Source organism: Melanerpes formicivorus, unplaced genomic scaffold, assembly GCF_026170545.1.
Source record: "Melanerpes formicivorus ecotype bairdi unplaced genomic scaffold, bMelFor1.0.p_v2 SCAF_69, whole genome shotgun sequence".
NCBI lineage: Eukaryota > Metazoa > Chordata > Aves > Piciformes > Picidae > Melanerpes > Melanerpes formicivorus.
In genome coordinates this window covers 861,781-884,658 of record NW_027142421.1, presented here as the reverse complement: position 1 = coordinate 884,658, position 22,878 = coordinate 861,781, and the positions used below count along the sequence as shown (strand labels likewise).

The 22,878-nt window shown below is 45.4% G+C and overlaps 1 protein-coding gene across 9 annotated transcripts in view; it reads left to right on the top strand.

The window, feature by feature from the left end:
- Window positions 1-22,878, top strand: part of RREB1 (ras responsive element binding protein 1) — a 144,832-nt gene that overhangs the window by 80,156 nt on the left and 41,798 nt on the right. For all 9 annotated transcript variants that reach the window (XM_068162987.1, XM_068162992.1, XM_068162994.1 and 6 more), the window contains 2 exons: window positions 15,353-15,497; window positions 16,710-16,849. In XM_068162987.1, coding sequence (XP_068019088.1) covers window positions 15,353-15,497; window positions 16,710-16,849 — 285 coding nt within the window. The remainder of the gene's footprint in view (window positions 1-15,352; window positions 15,498-16,709; window positions 16,850-22,878) is intronic.

Sequence of the window (22,878 nt, the reverse complement as noted above, 5' to 3'; positions counted from 1 at the left end):
ACATGCAACATCCACATGCAGAAGTCTTTGAAACTCAAATTGGAAGATGTGGATCGCAGAAGCTATGCTTTGAAGCATGCTTACAAAGGGTCCTATCAAAGAAGGTATTTCTTCTTTTAATTAAGCAGGCACTTTCATTCTCCATCTTATTTTCAATGCTAGATAATTTTCCCAAACTTGTCTTCTTAATGTGCTGTGGATGGACAAGCAGCTGGTTTGGTTATCCAGGTATGTGCTGTTCTGAAGCTCAAATCAAGTGTTTTTAACCCCCACTTGGTCTGTACATATATGTTGCTGAAGGAGTCTCTTGAGCAACATGGAAAGTGCACATGTTGGAGAATAACCTGTGAAGTTTGATGCTTTAATCAGTCATCTTTGCTGGGAAATGAAGAACATACATGTGGTGAATGTTGTAATGTGCTGGTTGGAAAATGAGTGTTGGATCCTGATCCAGACAGAGGGATTGAGATGCTATAATGTCTTCTCTGCTCTCTTTGACATGGATCAGTGTTCCTCAGGCAGGCATGCGTGCAGGCTGCCCTTGACTTTGCACATATCCCCTAGGCAGAGCATACTCCAGATCTGGCTCGATCCATCCTCTCCCTGCATTCCACCTGTGAATTGTTCCTGTTATTTATGGCATTAGCCTGCTCCCAATACCTTCTGTGTGCTTTGGAGGGTGCAGTGCAATAACAATGCCCAACCACGGAGTACAAATAGGATCTCTGCAGTCCAGCATGTGCAGCCTGCCATTTGCTTCAGACTGGTGTTTTTGGAGGCAGGGCACAACCAGATGTGATGAGGAGCTTTTGGTATTTACCAGAAGAGGAGAGGAATGGCCTTAGAAGAGCACATTTAGGTTTCTGGTGCTTTGCCAAGATGGCCAAACGGGAATTTGGTGTTAAATGTTTTACGGCTTTGAGAAACTGGCCATACAAGATCTTGAAGCTTAAAACAAACAGCCAAGGATCTTGCCACACTGGACATTTTGACACCACATATATGGAAAAAGACCCCCTCTTATTGTCTTGCACAGCACAAATGTCTCTTTGGTTATCTCCTAAGGAGCTTTCATTCCAGTGTAGTAAATGGTAGACAGTGCTCTTAAATATGAAACAGCGGACTGCATTACAGGCTTTTAGATGCAGTCCTTATATGTAGAGGGTGATCTAACCACTGTCAGCATGCTAGGAAAGATAAGCCTCAGCAAAAACAAGTGCCCTAATTCTTGAGCAGGGATGACAAACACAAAGGGCTCAGTTCTGTTTCTGGTAACTGATGGCTGTAGGTGTAGGAGACAGGTGAGCTGTGATAGATGCTTTGGTGTTCTCTGCACTTAAGACGTGTTTCCTGTATTTCTACTAACACATTTTGTAAAGAAGGATGAGGAAATGGGGAGAAAAGTGGTTTTGGTGTCTCTGGTGTCAGCATGGATATCCAGAGTAAATGTTTGATGTTCTGCTAAATTCCCTGTGTTTTGAAGATTAAGAATGCAAGGAAGGAAGGAAAGAAGCAAGGAAGTAGGGGAAGAAGAACATGGAGAAAGTAAGATAGGAGGAAATAGGGAAAGAAGGTAGAGGGGGAAAAGAAACAGTGGAAAAGGGAAAGAAGGAGGGAAAAGGGAAAGAAGGAAGGAAATAGGGAAAGAAGGAAATTAAAAAGAGCGGAAATAAGAGGGAGAGGGAATGAGTGTGTCAGGCTTTATCAACAACAGCATAGCAGTAAGAGCCTGTTTCTCTGTGTCTTTGATGAGAATGAGAAGACCACACTATTTTTAATGGTCACAGGCAGAAATTTTTGTCTATCCCCCTGTTGCTCATCTTTCAGAAACACCTTATATAAGCTTTTACTTCATTCTCCTGATGCATAAATAGGGTGCTCCAAAACCCCCTCTGCAATTCTCTTCAGTGGTAAGAGACTCAGAAAGAGCTGTGGTGCAACAGCACCTCTGTGAGCTGTCAGAGTCAAAAGATGCCATGATTTCAGATGTGTAACATGCTGCCTGTAGCCTTGAACAGTATCCCCCTTCAGTTATCATTAAAGTACAGCAAAGGAAGTCAACACCAAAACACGAATGCTGAGATCTGATTAGAATCAAGCGAGGCAAGGAAGTGCAGGGTTAAGATTTATACGCAGACCTTAATTAGCTCCATTGTTCTTGAGAAGCCAAGTGTACACAATGAAGAACATTATACTTGCATCTCCAGAGCCCTTCAGGACCTAAACATAAGGCAAACTTCAGTGTGCTTTTCATCAGTGTTGCCTTTAATTAATCACTAAGGCTGATCTTGGATATTGCAAGGTTGTGGATTTGTATGTTTTGGTGGGGTTTTGTCTGAAAAAGGGGACGTGCCACTTTCAGTAAGTTTAGGCTTGTGATGCGACTTGTGCTGAGGGAAAGGTTGTCTGATGTAGTGGAGTTGTGCCACCCTCCTCACGGGCAGTAATACAAATCTCTGTATAACAGAGTGTTCCTTAGTGCTGCATTGTTACCCATGTCACAGTTCAAACAAACACAAGCCACTTGACAGATTAGACTGTGGTCCTGGAGCGTACGGCAGTGTGAGACCTTGATCTTTCTGCCTAAGTATCCTTTCAGAAACATCATCTGCTCTGAAGGTCTTGTATTCTCGGGCATGTTGCCTCCCCTTCTCACCTTGAAGGACTATAAAGTAAATAGAAGCCTTTAAAAAAGCAAACACTACAAAAACTAGGTGATCTTTGCAGAGCATTGAGGTGCTTCTAAGCCTTTGCCATAAGCCTGACATTGACACTATTCTTGCAGGAACATTAACTGTCAAGGTTAACAAGTAAGATGTTATTCTGTTGGCATTTCGATTGGTGATTTGTCTTCTAGCTTGTACTTTGGTTGGGCTATTCTATGTAAAAAATGATGGTGGTAAGAAAGTTTGCTGGGAGAGTTTGTGTGTGAAGGTAATCTCTGCTCAACCTGTTGTGCGTGCACATCAAATACTTGCATTGCCTCTCCAATGAATGTGTGCTCGTTCTGTTCCTCCTCTTCTCTGAAAAGACTCTGGGGCCAAGAGAATGAGGAAACCCTCAAACTGCAGCTGTGGTTGCTGTCGTTCCACCTTTACTGTATGTCTTCCAGCTTTACCTTTTCTCCCCCCAGCATCTAACCTGCTCAACCTGTTCTAGTTCATCATGCTGGAACCAGCAGGCTGCAGAAATACCCCCTTTCAGGGTCAGCAGGTTTCTTAGTCTTTTTTTTTTTTACCCTCCCATCTTTTAAAAACAGGTTATTTGTTACCAGTAGAGCATCAGAATTCAGGGAAACTTGGCAAGGAGAATCTTGGTGTTTGGCCTTAGCCAGGGCCCTTCCCTTGGGCTTTGAGCCACGATGCTCACCTGCGTGATGCACACAGCTTAGTCAAAGACACGGTCTGTAAAGTGCCAATGTCATTATATGGATGGTAAATGGCACTGTATGCAAATACTGCTTTCTGCTTCCTGAAGACATCTGTAGACACACTGAGTTCTCCAGGCTGCTCTCTTAGCTGAAGTTTTATAAACACTCAGTAGTTTTTTGCTATATCCTAGGAGTCAGCAGTCTGGTGCTTCATGGTGGGACACAATGATCTTAAAGATCTTTAAGGACAGACTTTTTATCAGGGACTTTTGTGACAGGACAAAGGATGATGGTTTTAAAAGAAGGAGATTAATGCTAGATAGAAGGAGGGCATTTTTTACATCAGGTGGCAAGACACTAGCCCAGGTTGCCCAGAGAGGTGGTAGATGCCCCATCCCTGGAAACATTCCAGGTCAGGTTGGTTTGGGCTCTGAGTAACCTGCTGTAGTTGCAGATGTCCCTGCTGACTGCAAGTGGGTTAGATTAGGTGAAATTTCAAGTTCCCTTCCAAGCCAAACCAATCTTTGACTCTGTGATTCCAACCTAAATGATTCTGTGATTCTACATAGAAAGATGTCTTGAAACAGAGATGTACAACTGCCAACTTCATTTTTGTCATCAAGCCACCTCAATGTGTTGTCTTTTTTGACAGTTTCAAACCAAGGGTAAAGAGGGTCAAAGCTCCACCAAAATTAATCTCACTTGTGGGTGAAAGTTGGCTAACTCCTGTAAAGCAGCACAAGCCATGTGGGGACTTCTGTTTCCAGCTACTGTGCTTGACTAACCAGGTCTGTTACAAGCCGTAAAATCTTTTCCTAGTGCTTCTCTGCTCAGTGGGAGAATGCTGTGAGCTCAGCAGTGCTGAGGAAGGAGGACCTCCCGTTCAGGAACAGGCACGGAGGAAATGGGCAGAGCACGTGAAACGTTGTTTGAGAGGATGCCGTCCTCAGTGCTGGGAAAAGTTTGCACAACATGTGGTGTGTGTGTGTGGTGATAACCTCTTATTTTCTTACCCCTCAAGTTACTTGGTGACTGCTGATACTGGGGCGATGTGGAGGCCCTGCTTTCACAAAGATGTGCTTCTCTTATCCTGGTACACGTGTGTGTGTGCTGGGTGGGGGAGATATTCAGCCGTGGTCAGCTATTTTTTCTTCCTTGAGCTGTGTGACGCAACAAGTTGCTCTCTGCTGCGTGCTGTCAGGATTGCTCAACAGGGGAGTGTGAGAGGGAGGCAACTGCAGCAGGGCTTTGCCTGTGTCTGAGAAGTAGCTGGGGCTTGTGTTTGCTTGGTTGGTAAAGGGGTGAGGTTTTGGAGAGGGCAAGACATAGCTGAGGTGGTACCTGGATCCTGTGTTTATTCTTAAGGATAAAATTTCCCCTTCTTTTAGTATCTTTTCTCTCTCCCCTTTTTTCCTGATGTTACTTAAAACTGCTCCAACTGTCTTTACTATCTAACAGCACTTGTCTTTAAACATGAAGTTTCCTGAAAAATCAACAGTGGAGTCATTGACTAAGGTTATATTCTGTGAGGATGAAAGGATGTGCCTGGAAACCACGACTTTCCAAAAAGATGAAAGGAGATAGCAGTTCAGAATGTCCCAGGCCAGGTTTTTGGTACAGTTTAAAACTTTGTCTCTAAGCTTAAGGAAGCACAAGGAAGTATCTTTTTCAAATACTGTCCCTTGTGTGCGAGTTTCTTACAACTGGGAAGTCTCCTTGGCATTGTTACTTTAGGTCTGAACTTAATGCAGGCTGAGGGCAGGCAGCTGGGAGAGGCGATACTGGGAAGCTCACACTCCATTTCCCTCCTCTTTTACCCTCCCTTATGTGAGACGATGCAGACTGCAAATGAGAGCTTTCTTCTGCTGTCCTCTGGGAAGGTTCTCTTTGGAGGCATGGTTTGAATCACTTCCCTGTCACAGCATCATCAAGCAAATATTTGTCTCTTTTTTCCTTTGAGGTGTTCTGACAATGCTGCTGGTAGGGAACAGGAGTAACTTCGAGCCAAGCTGGGAATGCAGTTGTATCAATCTAAGCCTGTTTCAACTTGCTGATTCTGCCTAGCAAGTAGTTGCTCAAATGTGAATACAGCATAATTATTCTGAAATGATCCCCCCACACTGTGGATTTGTAGATTAGTATCTTCCCTCTCAGATAAAAACACAAAATGCTGTGTGTGGATGTGTGTGTAATCTTTAGGTATCCTGGTATGGGAGCTGACACCGGTTAACTTTGCAGACTGGCCTGGTACTACTGGAAAGGGATTCCTGATCCCTCATTTGAATGTCAGCATGGGTGGCTTTTGCAACCTTAGCACACCCAGCTCACCTCAGTGAATCTGTTCATGTCATCCTCATGAGATTCTCTACTCTATTTTGGCTTTGCTGAGAGAACCTTCTTGAGGCGGGAGATGTCATGATAGCCCATGCTGAATGTGGAGGGATGCTCATGGCATGTCTGAGCAGCAGCGGTTCCCAGGGGGGCTGCTTCACCCACATGCCAACACATGCTGCTATGTGAGAAGGCTGGACAGGATCTTCTTAGCCCTGATAGAGTTAATGAGCCATGCAGCTGTGCTGTCGAGATTGCAGAGCCTGAGTGCTGCCCTGGGGGATCTCTGGTTGCAGACCTGCAACTAAAGTCTAAGTGTGTGAGAAGCAGCTGAGGGAAATGGGATTGTTTAGGCTGGAGAAAAGGAGGCTGAGGGGAGACCACCTCCCTCACTACAACTCCCTGAAAGGAGTTTGTAGCCAGATGGGGGTTGGTCTCTTCTCCCAGGTAGCAAGTCACAGGACAAGAGGAAGTGGCCTCAAGTCACACCAAGAGAGGTTTAGGTTGGACATCAGGAAAAATTTCTTGCCACAAAGGCTTGTCGAGTCCTGGAACAGACTGTCAGGGGAGGGATTTAAGAGCCATGTAGATGTGATGCTGAGGTACATGTTTTAGCACCAGACTTGGTGGTGTCAGGTTGATGGTTGGACTCAATGATCTTAAAGTTTTAAATTATTCTGAGATTATTTTCTATGATAAAACAAATTCTGAGATTATTTTCTATGATAAAACAAATTGCTGCTCCCCACTCTGATGCTTCCTAGGACCTGTTTCCCCCACCCTGCTCTTCCAGTGCATGTGTTGCAACTGCTTTCTTACCAGCATAGGCATGGAGATGTCTTGCTTTTCAGCTCTGTTTTGTTTATAGTGTTCAACACTGGTTACCACTAGACTATTTGGTGGTACTTGAAATTTGTTTGGAGATTGCTCCACAGTTGTAAGAGGGTGTTTCCAGAATGTTGGGGTTTGGGTATTGGAATGTCTCTTGATTTGCTGTGAAGTGTGCCTGCACGTCTGATGGCTTTGGGGGTCACTTTGGAATTTTGTTAAGGATACCAGTAGCAAACAAGCTGAGAAGCTGAGACAAAACCAGAAGCTGGTCCAAGTACATATTGTGTCTGAAATGCAAAACTACCTGCATCTCTCTGGTTCTTGTGATTACAGCTGGCAAGGGCTGGGTGTATTGCTCTCTTTAAGTGGGTTATGGCAGTAATTAGCACTGGAAATATGTTGTCAATACAGATTCTCTACATGATTTAACAAACAACTGACTAAACTCTTTAACCCAAGCATATAATCTTGCTGCACTTTTGACTTAAGTTCCAATCATATTCGTGAGACTATTAAGGATTAGCAGCAGTTTATTAAATGATTGCTCCTAAAAATGCAGCAGCTTCACTTTCTATTTGTTTAGGATTTACTTACAGTGTCAAATGGTGGAAGCTTTGAAGAGGAGTTCCCTGAGTTCTGCATTTCTAGACAATTTGGGCAGAATGAAATAAAAACAGTGACAAAGATGCCATGACATAACTCTGAATAGAGACATTATCAGTGTCATTTTTAAGGCTGTCTTCTGTTCTGTGATCTGCTCTTCATTATGGGGCCTGAGGAATGTCATGGTCCAAATTTCAACCTGGTTTGGATGCACCCTGAACTCTTGTTCGTTCTGATGTGGGGGCACAAAGTGGGAGCTTAGATAAAGCAGACATGTTTGTTTGTTTGCTTGTTTTAAACAGAGGTGTTTGGTCATGACTTGAATGACAGAGATGCTTTCCTGTAAATGTTTGAAAACGTGTTTGGTGTTTTTTTATCCTTGGGAGATTATTTCCTGTTGTTTGAAGGTAGCAATATCAGTGAAAGATCTCATGGGAGAAAACAGTGGGAGAGGTAAAGTGATTGTAATGGTCCTTAGGGCCATCTGACCAGCCCAGTCATTCCCAGACTATCTTGGTGAACTTAAGTAATTATGTTGGAGAAGGAAAAAAAAAAAAAGAAGGTACATTTTAAGTAAGGTTGAAGGATGGAAGGTATTGGGTTTTATTTTTAATCTCTGGATGGCTGGATTTGTGGCATCTTTATCTTCAGATATCATCAGCTGCATGAGGATCACCCCCCTGGTTTTTATATCAGCCTGCTTGGAAAGCAGAGGACATGAGGAGCAGCCATGGCAGAGTATAGAGTACACCTAGTGGTAAAGTGGAGAAACTTAGAATAATATGTGGGATATGAAGCAAGAACCTGAACTTAATACTGTCAGATGATCTCTCTGGACTGATAATGCCCAGATTCATTGGCCTCCCCACTCTGTTTCCACAGGCACGGAGACATGAGGGAGGAGGAGAGTGTTTATACATGCACTGGATCCTGCGCTCAGGAATTAATCTTGATTTAGATGCTGGGACTTTCCCAACCAGGCCTCAGTAAACTGCTTGCTGCTCCCCCTCTGGACATGCTGCTCCTTCTAATCAGACCTACCTGGCTTCAACCTCCCTTGACTCAAGGCCAGCAGTGCTTCTGCTGCCATGGTTAGAAGGGAGAGGCTTAACCCTGGACCCTGCTCAGAGGCTGCAGATACACCCTTTCTTCCACACCTTCCTTTTGTCCCAGCCTCCGAGCCAGGTAGACTCTTTGGCTTCAGGATGTGGAGCACATCAGCAGCTGCACAGACCTGGAGTGCAGCTCCAGTGTGTTTTTTTTTCCCCCAGAGTTAAGAGATGAGGGATTCCCACACACACTGAGGGGTGACACTTCCTCTCCAAGAGCTGAAGCAGTGCTGATCAGGTTATCTGCATGCAAAGCAGGAGCTCCTGGTTTTGTTCTTAATTCAGTGAGACCCAGAGCTGGAAGCAGCTGCATCTTGCAGTTGCCTCTTTCAGGATGCTTTGACTCCTTGTTCTAGCCTTGAGCCAGCCAGTCAAAACCTGCCCACGTTCTCATTTTGGCATTGAAGCTGGAGGCTGCCCTGTTTCAAGACCTCCAGAAAGCTTATATGATCAACATGCAAATCCTCTTGGCATTAACAAAATACAGCAGGTCTTTTTCGAGGTGCAGGAAAGACTGGGATGTGACCAGCAGGGGCTGTGTGTCGCTTCAGGACGACACAAGCCCTTCTTCTCCCCATACAATTCCCCGCCCCCCTCCCCCAGTGAGTCACCTCCCTTAGGCGCTGTTCCAGAAAGGAGTAAGGCACTTGAGTTCTGCAGTTGTTTATTATTACAGAAGTCTCTCCTTCAAGGAAAAGGAGCAAAGTTTTCCCTTGCTACTGTGCTGGTGGAATAGTTACCTTTCCACCCTTCTGAAATCATGCTCTGTGATTTCAGAACTGGGGTTGAAAACTTTTTCTGCCCATTTGTTGAAAAAAAAAATAGAAGAAGAAGGAAAAAAGAGGAAAGAAGCTGGGGGAATTCTTCAGCAGTATCCTCTTAGTCATCCAATTCACATGACAGCTAGGGGGAGAAGAAAGCTGTGGCTGAAGAGGGGAAGTGGAAGGTGATTTTCACAGTGAGAATGGAATGAAAGGCAGTCAGGCACTTGAAAAATGTGCTTTTGTGGAGAGGGCTGGCCAGCACAGAGGCGTAGCACAGTTGGATTCTCTTGTCTCACCTGTGAAATTCCTTGTGCGAGGGGGAGGGCAGAGTTTATGGGGAGAGCTTTTTCACCTACAACTGTGCTGTGAAAAGCAGAGCACGTAGCAAGTTAGCTGCATTTTTTTTGCGTAGCAGCTCTTAAACGCTCCGAGTTCGGTTCAGAGGTGGATCAGACCTTGGTTGGCAAAAAACTTTATTTCCTCTTCCCATTTTTCAGCAGTAGTCTTTACCAGTTCCTCCACCACTTTCTCTGTGATGTTAATCAAGGCTATCTAGCACTTAGTGCAGGGAGTCCTCCCTGGCATTAAGCTAAAATTTTTATCTCCTTCCTTTCATCCTGTGTGTCATGGTTGCATTTTAGTGTTCCACCCTCAATACTGTGCAAGTCTCTTTGTCCTTACAGGCATGCTGGGGAGATTAATAACCTCTGTAAGAAGCGCAGGGTTCAGGGTTCTGCCCCTTCCCAAGCTTGTCTGCTTTTCTTGGGCAGCTCTTTAGGATGGTTAAGAGCCACAACTCATCTATTTAAATTAAAAATGTTCACGTGCTGTGGATGAAACATCCACTTTTGGCTCTCTCCTGAGCTGCTGTAGTGGTCATTTCAGAGCTGCTAGCACATGTTACTGTAACCTACATCAGTGGCTGAACATGTTCCCTGCATGTCCTCATTTTGCCCTTCTTTTATTGTGCTGCATTCTAACTTAGAGTGTTGAGTGTTTATTTTTTGGAACTGATGAACGTCGTATCATTTTCCTTTGTCACTGTAAGATGCTGAAAGCCAGCCTGACTTACGAGCCTGGCCTTTGTATTCAAAGTATGCCAGTGTTGTCAGGCCAAAATATGTTGTTATAGTCACAATGGGAAAATAACTTCTAAGCACAGCTTTGTTCCTGTTCTCCTTGTATTTTGGCAAGCTAAACACTGAGCTTGAGCATTTTCAGCCTTACATATAAGATCTAATCAAGGCAAACTCTTCTAAAGGAGGATAGTGCAACACAAATATTCCCCTTCCCCCCCCCCCCCCCCCCCCCCCCAATTATCGTTAGGAAACTTTTTCGGTAAAAGAAGACTTTTTAAGTAAAAGAAGCCTTGGTGAAGGGAGTGTTTAACTTTGAAAGGGAGGTTGTGGATGTGGATGTGCCTTGGCATCTGCTGCAGTTCAACCCAAACTAGGTGATAAATGCTTTTGTGAAGCAGGATAACATCCATGCTGCAAAGTAAAAGAGATGGAGATTTTCTCTCCTTTGTACTGCTCAGCTTTATCTTCTCGCTTATCTCGGGCTGTAGCTTTAGTAATCTTTTTTCCTCTCCACCCTTGACTTGATATAGTGAAACTTGCTCAACCTGCCAAAGGAAGAAACCTGCTGACTATGATGTGGACAGGTTTCGACTCTCCTTGAGAACTCTGGAACTTGCTGCTTGGGGTTTGGGATCTTTCTTTTTTTTCCTTAATGATGGCATATGCAGAGAGAGATCACAGCAGCTCTGATGTTTGACCTACACAGCAGAAGTCAAAGGTGCAGTCAGGGTGTCTTCCTGTTTATAGCTCAATAGCTTGAGCTGCTTCCTTTCAAACAAGCAAAACTAAAACATTAAGGGATTACCACATTCCCTGCTGTGGGTATGGATTCTACTGTCACTTTTAGGGCATGGCAAAAGCCTCTGTGCAGGACCAACAGCTGCACGCTGGGGGCAGCCAATGATTTTGACATCAGATGCAGCAAAGCCCCCACTGCTGTGGGGTAGCACCCACATAAGCAAAGTCTGCATATAGAATTTGCATATAGAATCATAGAATGGTTTGGGTTGGAAGGGGTCTTTAAAGGTTATTCAGTCCAAGCCCCTCCAGTCAGCAGGGACATCTGCAACTGGAGCAGGTTGCTCAGAACTTCATCCAACCTGACCTGGAATGTTTGAAGGTGGGACATCTACCACCTCTCCAGGCAACCTGGGCCAGTGTTTTTCACCATCCTCAGTGTAAAAATTTTCTTCCATCTAGTCTGAACCTCCCTCTTTTAGTTTCAAACAATCAGCCCTTTTCCTGTCAGAACAGGCCTTATTGAAATTCTGTCCCCATCTTTCTGATTGGCCCCTTTAAGTACTGAAAAGCTATGAGAATGTCTCCCCAGAGCCTTCTCTTCTCCAGGCTGGACAACCCTCACTCTCTTGTCCTGTGCTCCTGAATCCAGCTCCTGAATCTGGTTCCCGTCTGCCATTGAGTCCATTCTGGGACTTCCCCAGTGCCTGCCTCCAGCATCAGTGGTGACAGTGACATCACTGCCATCAGGGAGCAGGGTTTGATGTTGGTTTTGTATATATTTGCATCCATGTTACTGTTATTATTTCCACTCAAGCTGATGTAGTTTTCTTTCCCAACCCATCAGTCTCTCTGCCTTACTTCCTTTCTCTTCCCTTTGGGAAGGAAAAGAGGTTCACAGAGAGTCTGTCACTCATCTAGTGACCAGCCCAGTCCTGTCCATTGACATCTAGGATACATTTTACCACCTGGGCTACGAGCACACACTGTGCTACGTTGCATTGCAAACACAACTGGACTGTTTTGGGGATTGTAGGAGCCAGTGTGTCTGTGTGAGTTAGGTCATGCCACACAGAGGTTAGATTGGAGGTCTCAGTAGGTTCTCATGTTGGTATCCTCTGAAGTAGGAGCAGTTCCTTCAAGACCGTCAGAGTTCAGCAGGTGAATAAACAGCACAAGGAAGGAAGGTAGCCGTAGGGAAGGTGTTTTGCATAGGTAGCTTCAAAGTGGGAGTTCTGCATGCTTGTTACTGGCAGAAAAGAGGCTTTGAAAGAAAACAGGAGCAGAAAGTCCCATGCTTAATGCAGAGCAGGTTCTTTTGGTATTCATTTCTTTGTTTTCTGGGTGAATGTGCTTTAGCTTGGCTATCTTTGCTCTCTAGCTATCTGAAAAGTGACTGACCAAGTCATCTGAGCTATGCATCAGCCAGAAAGTTAAGCAATGTGTCTGTGTGTGTGTGTCTGTGTGTGTCTGGGGGGAACATACACACAGACACAGGCACATGCAGAAACCTCTGTCTCACTTTCAAGTGCTCAAGGAAATGGAAGAACAGTCTTTACCAAAAAGAGAAAAAACACCTTCCACCTTTTTCTTTACCTGAGCTATTTGAATACTACATTTTGTTGTTCCCAGATGCTTTTTGAGTTTTATCTTCAACCATTGTGGACAGAAACTCTTTGAACTAGTAACTAGTTTCTTTTCACATGGATACAGGCAGCTGCTTCTCATGCTGTATCACCCATAAGAGGCTCTAGCTGGCAGGAGAAAATAGATCAGTTCCATAGGAGGTAAAAAAAAAGACTTAAAGAAAATGAGTCAGTAAAGTACCTGTAGGTGCCTTCTAGGTAGATTTGCTGAGACCAGGTAGCACTAGATTCATGCAGATATATCAGTAAATTTGGTGCCTGTGGTAGCAGGGCTACCAAGAGGGCTAAGGCAGGTGGCCCCCACTTCTCCCTGGGTCTTGAAGAGAGCCAAACCCTCAGAACTTCAACCTTCCTTCTGTTCTTGGTTGTGTGGACAACAAGGCAAGGGCTCAAATTCAGCAACATTTCTGTGATGCTGTGCCCAGTCTCCTGGGCACATCTGCACACAGATGCTCTTTCCTGCCTGAACCTACCACAGTGTGTCTGACTGGTGCACAAACTGTCCATCCACCCTTTTTGTGAGCAGTGAGTATTACTGAGGGGCTGGGGAAGCTGTATTTTCACTCGTGTGGGCCTGGTCCTCCAGGCAGCCTTGCTGAGTGTTGAAAGCAGGCATCTCCCATCACTTCTGCTATATACGTGGTTCTTCTGATTTGAGACCGCTCCTGCACAACACCCTCGGAAGCCTGGCTCTGGTTGGAGATGGTAATTTAGATGTCTTTAGTTTTCTTACAAGATTCAGAGATTGTGAAAGGAAACATTAAAAAAAGTGCTGTGTGGGGAGACAGGACTCCCAGCAGCTCCAGTGGAGTCTGCCCGTGGGTCAGTTTGGTCCAGTGTGTTATCTGAAAGCATCATGCCCTTGGCATCCAAAACTAAAATGGATTTGATGTCATAACACCCAAGCAGTTATGAGGACATACAAGACTCATCTAGGTTACAACATTCTGGCATGTTTGAACGTGATAGCATGCGGGCAGGTTAAACAGCATGGAGCTGTGGGTGTGTCTTCTGCAGGATGTGCCAAGATGCCATTAACACGGTCTCCTTTGTGCTGCTTTTAAGTCAGTCACATGGACGAAGGGCAGCTCTCTGCCTCACTTCTGGGTATTAGAAGCAAATATTTCCTTTGCATGCAGGAGCATTCAGTTTGATCTTTTTTCAACAGCAGGGTAGATGTGAAGTGAGGCTAAAGGCCTTTCAGAAGAGAAATTTTGCAGTTTGAGATTTGAGTGCTCAGAAGCAGCAGCACAGGAGCAGCAGATTCCATCTAGAACTAGCCAGTTTCTTCCTCACTTTGCAAATACCAAACCCCCAAAACCAGGCAGGTCAGACAGAGAGATACTGATGAGATTGATTTCTGAGCTGTTTTGTCCTTTTTCAGTGCTGTTGTGACACAAAAGGTTCTCCCAGGGAAGTATGTTTGTGAATGTGCTTTTGCAATGAGAAGCTCAACGGTGTGACCAGATAGATCTTGGTTTCAGGGTTGCAGTTACAATTCAGTATTGGGATGCATCAGTGTCTTAAGGATGAGAAGAGGATCTCCTTAATGCTAATCCATATCTAAAGGGCAGGGTTCAAAGAGGTGGGGCCAGACTCTTCATTTGTGCCCAGGGTTAGGATAAGGAGTAATGGGCACAAACTGGAACACAGGAGATTCCACTTCAACATGAGGAATACATTCTTCGCTGTGAGGGTGCTGGAGCACTGGACCAGGCTGCCCAGAGAGGTTGTGGAGTCTCTTTCTCTAGAGAGATTCCAAACTCACCTGAACATTGCAACCCTGGGCAACCTGCTCTGGGTGACCCTGCTTAGCAGGGAGGTTGGACTAGATGATGTTCAGAGGTCACTTCCAACTCCCACTACACTGAGATTCTGTGGAACAAATGTATTTAAGAAGTGTTACTCTGACATTAGCAAATACAAATACATGTGCAGTACTGTCTGACTATAGAAGGAAAGGCAACTTCAGATGGGATGCTTGTTTTGCACAGAGAGAAGTGGATGTTAAGCTGTAGCCTTTTTACTTAACTGCACAGCCACAAGTTGGGATTGTTCAGCTTGCAGAAGAGAAGGCCCTGGAGAGACCATCTTGTAGCTTTTCAGTACTGAAAGAGGCCAATGAGAAAGATGGGGACAGACTTTCAGTAGGGCCTGTTGTAACAGGACAATGGGTGATAGTTTGAAACTAAAAGGGAGATTCAGACTAGATAGGTGGAAGAAAAGTTTTACACGGAGGCTGGTGAGGCACTGGCCCAGGTTGCCCGGAGAGGTGGTAGATGGCCCATCTTCAAACATTCCCGGTCAGGTTGGACAAGGTTCTGAGCAACCTGCTCCAGTTGCAGATGTCCTTGGTGACTGCAGGGCCTTGGACTAGATGACCTTTGAAGGTCCCTTCCAACCTAAAGCATTCCATGATTTTATGATAAGACTGATGGGCCAGGCATGTATGTTACTGGAGAAGAGGAGGCTAGAGGGGAGACCTTCTAGCTCTCTACAACTGCCTGAAAGGAAGTTAGAGTCAGATGGGGGTGGGCCTGCTCTCCCAAGTAATAAGTGATAGGACAAGGAAAAACGGCCTTGGTTTGTGCCAGGGTCAGTTTTGATGGGACATTTGGAAGAATTTCTTCCCCCAAAAGGTTGTCAGTCACTGCAAGTGGTGGAGTGGAGTCCCCTGGGTGCTGAGGGGCATGGTTTAGTGCTGACCTGACTGTGCTGGCTTAATAGTTGGACTTGATAATCCTAGAGGTCTCTTCTGATCAAAACTATTCTATGATTCTGTGAAGAGCAAAACCTTAGGAATTAGGTTGACATTAAAATGTTTGCAGACATTCTGCCCCGATTTGCCTGCTGACAGTGTCTTCTTCCCCCTTCTGCTCAGGCACATGAAGATTCATGAGAAGGATCCAAACAGCACTGCGAATACAACTCCCCCGTCCCCACTGAAGCGCAGGCGATTGTCTTCAAAACGGAAATTCAGTCACGATGCTGAGATGGACAGAGAGGAGAGGACACCTGCAAAAAAGGTTCTTAAGGGGCACAAAGTGAAATATGTTCCTGGCTACCTCTTAAACTTCAGCTGTTGAGTTCAGGCAGTCAGCAGAGAGATGTGAAGATACATTCCTGTTACCGACCTGTATACAAGGCTGTGTTTTTCCCTTGTAGCCAGCACTGGTGACTGAGATGGAAAATTAATCTCTCCAACATTAAAAATTCATTTCTAACTTCTGAGATCAAAAAAATCATTCAATCCTTTGGGTTCTTTATTGTTTGAAACTTTGGGCTTGCTTATGATTTATATTATTAGACAATTGATGTTGGATGACAAGATGATGAACTGTTCTTTTGCTACTGCAGCTTTTTCCCCTAGTTTGGGGTTTTCTTCTCCAAAAAAATCTCTCCTACAGCAGGCTGATTTCAACTTTTAAAATAATAGCATTTCCTTCCAGAAGCAGCAGCAGCAGTTCAGGTCTGGTTTTGTCTTGATCTGAGAGAGGAAAAATAAAATCTCTAGTACATCTCTCTTTCATGGTAGCATAATCCTGTATCATTTGAGTTGCAAGAGCAACCAGAAGATATTTATTTGAAGGCTAGACGTTTCCATTAGGGTTTTATTTAGGACATGTTTGAGTGCATTTCAGGCATTTATACAAAATACGTGGTGGTTGCCAAACTGAGCTCAACCCTTTCCATATCCTGTCTCCAAATGCAAGCTAGTAGCAGTTCCATTTAGCTCTGTATCCCTTGTTTGGTGCGCGCTTTTCCCCCTGTAATCAGAAGAGGCCTGTAGAAAGCACACAGAAGTTCATTGCTTTGCCCTGGACCACTTGAGTTAGCAGTTGGCAGTATCTCAGTGGCATAAATAATTTAGGCTGACAGCTCGTCTGGCTTTCTGAAAGGGGAGGAATGCTGGTTCAGTGGTAGTAGATAAACATATGGGACTATGAGTTGTTCAGATGGCAGTTTCTCATTAGAGCTGTTGGGTACGTGACTTCACCACACACTTTATCTCCTGCTGAGCCTCCTTTGCTGTCGTGCCTGCTCTCACTCACACACAGAGGCTCTGTCACTTACCCCCTCTCTCATTTGTCTCTGAAATGAATCATTTCTGGTCTCCTGCAGCAAAGTTGCAGATGGAACATGCTATGTCTTTGTTAAGAGGGTTTCAAATGGATTAAGTGTTTGGTTTCTTGCTTCAAATTTGATCTAGTGAAGTCTCTTTTACCCTCTCTCTGTAGGTTGTTGAAGATGGTCACTCCGGTGAAGGGGATAAGAGGGCTGAAAAGGAAGTTTATCATTGTCCAGTGTGTTTCAAAGAGTTTTTTTGCAAGTATGGGCTGGAGTCCCACATGGAGGCACATCCAGATAATTCACTGAGGTAAGAAATAGTCCCCGGTGTTTCTGGTCATGACATAGCCCGAGGGAGCCTGCTGGACCAGGGGAGCAGCCACTCAACTCCCTACACTCTTAACTACTTTGTGGTTTTGAACAGGTTTCTAAATGTTTCTGCCTCATCTTGTGTCACCAGGGTGCTGTAAGGCTCAATTGTATTCTTTTTTAATTTTAAATCAATTTAAAAAGATTCAATTTAAAACTTAAAATACATTTTAAAAGATCAAACCCATCACTGTTGTTACATAAAACTGTAAAATGCCAACATAATTATTAGCAAGTTAAACATGCTTAAAATGTGGAGCAAAACTCGAGTTTTCTGGTACAAACCTGTAAGATGATTCTGCCTGAGGAGAAGAAGGCAGCTGGGTATAAAGGCTTTGTCTGTTGTGGGAGTGAGTGAAGGCAGATGAGCTTCTTCCATAAAATGTGTTGTGCTTTTCTCACTGTTGAGGTTAGGGAATGGTTTGGATTTGGGCATAAGTCTGGAGAAGAGAAGGCTCCAAGGTGACCTAATTGTGGCCTTCCAGTATCTGAAGGGGGCCTACAAGAAGGCTGGGGAAGGACTTCTCAGGATATCAGGTAGTGATAGGACTAGGGGGAATGGAATGAAGCTGGAGGTGGGGAGATTCAGGCTGGATGTGAGGAGGAAGTTCTTCACCGTGAGAGTGGTGAAGCCCTGGAATGGGTTGTCCAGGGAGGTGGTTGGGGCCCCATCCCTGGAGACGTTTAAGACCAGGCTGGCTGAGGCACTGGCCAGGCTGATGTAGTGTGGGGTGTCCCTGCCCATGGCAGGGGGGTTGGAACTAGATGATCCTTGTGGTCCCTTCCAACCCTGACTGATACTATGATAAATCAGCTTCTCTTACTAGGGCAAAATTAGTTATTAATTGTTTGGGTGGTATTTCAGTGATGTGTTTGGCATTGAGTGCACCCTCAGCAGGTTTGCCGAGGACACCAAGCTGTACGGTGTAGCAGACACACTGGAGGGAAGGGATGCCATCCAGAGGGACCTTGACAGGCTGGAGAGGTGGGCCCATGACAACTTCATGAGGTTCAACAGGACCAAGGGCAGGGTCCTGCATCTGGGTCAGGTCAATCCTAAGCATAGATATAGGATTCTAGAGCAAGTCCAGAGAAGAACCATGAGGATGACCAGAGGGCTGGAGTACCTATCCTATAGAGACAGACTGAGATAGTTTGGGTTATTCAGTCTAGAGAAGAGAAGGCTCTGAGGAGACCTTATTGTGGCCTTCCAGTATCTGAAGGGGGCCTACAAAAAAATCTGGTCAGGGACTTTTTAGGATGTTGGGTAGGACTAGGGGGAATGGAACAAAGCTAGAAGTGGATAAGTTCAGATTGGATATTAGGAAGAAGGCCTGGCCCATGAGGGTGGTGAGCCACTGGAACAGGTTGCCCAGGGAGGTGGTAAAAGCTCCATCCCTGGAAGTTTTTAAGGCCAGGCTGGATGTGGCTCTGAGCAACCTGATCTAGTGTGAGGTGTCCCTGCCCATGGCAGGGGGCTTGGAACTGGGTGATCTTCGAGGCCCCTTCCACCCCTGACAATTCTGGGATTCTGTGTAGTTGCCTCTGAGACTCCTGATACTCTTTCATTCTGTTTTTTACCATAGGAAAGTGTAGAGCCATGTGTTCCACAAAGAGTTAAATATGTGAAAAGATATTCCAGGTCTACTTTAAACATGTAGAAAAGCTGCTGGTTTAGAGAAGGAAATTGTTCTCTTGCAGAAGCTTTGGCAGTATTTTAAGTTTATTTTGGGATGTTGAACTCTAATGATCTTTTTGGAAGAGTGCAGAATTCAGCATCAGGAGTGTCAACACTTTCTCCTGAACACAGCTTCTTAGCAGAATGGCATGGAGCAGAGTCATCCCAATCTGTGAAATGGGATTCATTCTCTTAAATTGACCAATCTTTTCAAATCAAAAAGACCTCGGCAAATGCAAGCAAGCAAAACCAATACAAAACAAAACAAAAATACATTGTAAGTGCTGTAATTATTGGGGAAAAGATTTGGGAAGCTCTGTCTTAAACTCAGTCCAGCAGGTAGTAGTTAATTAATTGGAGTTTGCTGTTTCTGAAGTAAATTAAGTACATTTTCATTCTAGGGCAAAACTGAAACAGTTGCTCTCTGGTAAGAGCTCTGCAACCCCCTGAAAGGGAGTCTGAGAGAATTTTGCCATACACTTTAGAGAAAGTGGGCAAGCTTATCCTGACATTAGAATCATGGAATCATTTAGACTGGAAAAGACTTTTAAGATCATTGAGTCCAACCATTAACCCAGCATGGCTAGGTCACCACTAAACCATGTCCCTCGGCACCACGTCTACATGGCTTTTGAATCACTCCAGAGATGGAGACTCCACCACCTCCTTCAGCAGCCTGTTCCAGGGCTTGACAAATTTGGGGGGGGGAAGAAATTTTACCTAATATCTAGCCTAAACCTCACCTGGGCAACTTCAGGCTGTTTCTTGTCATACTTGGAAGAACAGACCAGCCCTCACTTGGCTCCAGCCTTCTTTCAGGTAGTTGTATAGAATACTCCAGCACTTCAGTGTCTCTCCTGTAGTGAGTGGCCCAAAATTCAACCCAGTATTTGAGGAGCAGCCTCACCAATGCCAAGTACAGGAGAATGATTGTTGCCCTAATCCTGCTGGCCAAGATGCTGTTGGCCTTCATGGCCACCTAGGCATACACTGGCTCACAGTCTGCCTATCAACACCTGCAGGTCCTCTTCTTCTGGGCAGCTTTCCAGCTACTCTTCCCCAAGTCGAAAGCATTGCAGGGGATTTTTGTTTCCTTTTGAAGCTTCTGTGAAAACACAACCTCTTTTCAAATTCTGTGCAATGGACCTGATTGGAGAGGTGGATTCTCTTGTTTTGAGTGATAGGGAAAAGATAACAGAGTATCTGTTATCTGAGTTTCTGACTTCTAGCATGGCAGCTCTGCAGTCTGCTTTGACAAGGCTGGAAGACACACCGGCCATGCAAACATCCTGTTCCAGTTTGTGCAGCTCTTTCCCTAGGATTAGGAGACTCATTTCTGGTAATATCCTCCTGAATGGGATTTTGCTGCCCTTGATTGTGCTGAACAGCAAAGCCTAAAATGTGTCCCCAAATCAAAGCCGTGATTGTCAAGCTCTGAAGGCATGAGCTAAGGGGTGGTGCCAGGATGCTGGTCTTTATGGACTTGTCTAGACGATGGTAAGGGGGTTGTGGTCAAATACTTGCTTCAGCTCTTTAACACATCAGTGCAGATAGGACAGGAAAAGGAAGCTGTGGTTCTCCCTGGTCTGCTAATAAATGCCATTTGTGCTGGCTACCTGGTTTAAAACACAGTTTTTGTCCCCAGCTAGAGAAGTCAAATGACACTGTCTGCTTGTCTCAGCCTGGCAGAAAATCCTCTGGTAAGCAGAGCAGTCTGGACAGCTTTTATCCCAAAGGAAATGAGTTAAAATCCTTGACAGACAGCAGCTGTAATCCTCTGGTTCCTAAGGTTCTGCAAGACTGTAGGATTCAACAGGATACCCTGACAGTGGTATGCCATTCTCAGTCCTGAGTTCACGTGGTTGAAATGGTTCCTCTTGCTGAGGCTTAGGGGTGGGGTTTTGAGTGAAAAAGATGAAAGACAGATACTATTTTGCAGGAGTATCAGAGCAGAAAGCACACATGTATGAGTGTGTGCATGGCAGGGGAGCAAAGTGCTAGAACACATTCCTCAAGTCCTGGTGTTTCCTTATCAGAAAAGACAAGGAGGAAGAACTCTCCTTACAGTTCAAACAAAAAAAGCATAGCATCTGTGTTAGGACCAAAGGGCAGGGAGCAGAACACCCTCAGTCTCTTTTTATTGCCACTATTGTACAAGTAGAGTCACTTGATCAGGACTTCTGTGAGATGGGTATCAGATGTTGTGCATCCCGGAGCCAGATGTTCTGGGTCTGGCAGTTGCTTTGGAGCCCCGCCCAGACTCTTTAGACATGACTAAAAATAAACGATGCTCTGTCTGCCTAGCCATACCTTTCTTGACCTTTAAAGGCCATCTAGTCCAACACCCCTCCAGTCAGCAGAGACATCTGCAACTAGAGAAGGTTGCTCAGTGCCCCAGAACCTGGACTGGAATGTTCACAGGGATGGGACATCCACCACCTCTCTGGGCCCCTTTCTCACCAGTCTTGATGTAAAAAAATTTCTTACCTGGGCTAGATGAGAGTCTAGATCTCCCATCTCTCATTTTAAAACCATCACCCCTTGTCCTGCCACAGCAGGCCCTGCTGAAAGAATCTGTCCCCATCTTTCTTATTGGCCCCTGTAAGTACTGAAAAGTCACAGTAAGGTCTCCCTGAAGTCTTCTCCTGAAAAACCCCAACTCTCTCAGCCTGCTTTCACAACAGAGTGATTCCAACCCCCAGGTCATTTTTGTAGCCTCCTCTGGCCCTGCCCCCCATATCCCATCTGTGCTGAGGACTCCAGAGGTGGACCCAGCACTACAGATAGGGTCTCAACAGAACACAGCAGAGGGGCAAAATCCCCTCCCTCCACCATGCTGTTGGGGATACAGCCCAGGACACAGTTGGCTTCTGGGCTGTGAGTGCAAGTTGTTGGTTCATATCCAGCTTTTCACTCACCAGTATCCCCAAGTTCTTTTCTGCAGGCTGCTCTCCCCCCAAGCCTGGACTGATAATGGGGGTTGCCCATACCAATGTGCAGGAACCTACATTTGTCCTTGTTGAACCGCATAAGGTTCACATGGTCCCACTTCTCCAGCTGGCTCAGGTCCCTCTGGATGGCATCCCCAGAAGCAGCAAAGTGCTGGGGTAGGCAACAGCTTATGTCTGGTTTCCTTGTGGTCCTTTAATCCTGCCTTTGTCGTGCTGTTGTGTGAATACAGCCTCTTGCCCCGAGTTTGTCTGCCCTTGACCTCCTTCTGCTAAGAAAAGGTAAGGCTGTCTTGCAGCCCTGGGATCAGTGTGTGAGCAGCTAATTTACAGGGTGGGCCATTACTCTTCCAGCTGCTGTCAAATGAACAACTTGAAATCGAAAGGTTAGCTGTTCAAAGTCAGATGAAAAGGCATCCAGCATTGTCTTCCCCGGGGCTGCTTTTTTCATGTAAAGCCCCGAGGAGGGGGGAGCACCTCATTGTTTACTCGTAGCAGAATAAACAATACTTAATCCCTTGATTGTGTGAGAGGAGCTCCCGCTTGGGCAGAGTATCTCTTGATTATGTAAAATCCCAAATCATGCATCTTTGTCTCCTAATTACGGTAAGAACTGCCCTGCACTCGGGAGCAATAATAGAGCCTTTTGTCCTGCTGACAATGGGCTGTGCCACTGCATCTCCTCCATAGCATTACCCGCCCCCCGGTCAATCTCTGTCCTTTTGAAGCTCTGGGACCTGTCCCCTAATTAGTGCCATGAGCTGGTCCACCCAGGGAGGTTGTCTGCAGTCCCCTTCAGTAGTGGGAGGTGGCCTAGGGGTGTGTTGTGACCCCCTTGACCTCTCTACCTGGATTATTTGAAGAGGAGGGCAATTGCCCTGCAGCTGGGACCGCAGGACACCATCTCTTTTGGTGGGTTTGCATCTGATAGTTGATTTAATTAGCAGAGCACTGACATGCTGTTTGGCAAACTAAAAACCACACTGAGGAGAGGAATTTCTCTGGAAGCTTTGGTGGCAGAGGGTTGCTGCCAAACACGGGAATGTGCTTGTAAAGGTCACTTGACAGACAGCTTGGAGCAGCATCGGCAGCAAAGATCTGAGAGTTTCCTCTGGAGAAGCCTCTTGAGGATCCTTGGAACACCTCTCCTATGAAGACAGGCTGAGAGAGTTGGAGTCGTTCAGCCTGGAGAAGAGAAAGCCCCAAGGATACCTTAGAGCAGACTTGTATTACTTGAAAAGGGCCTACAGAATAGCTGGAGAGGGACTTTTTACAAAGGCATGGAGTGACAGGATGAGGGGTAATGGCTTCAGTCTGTGGGTCCTTGACTTAGGTTAAACATTT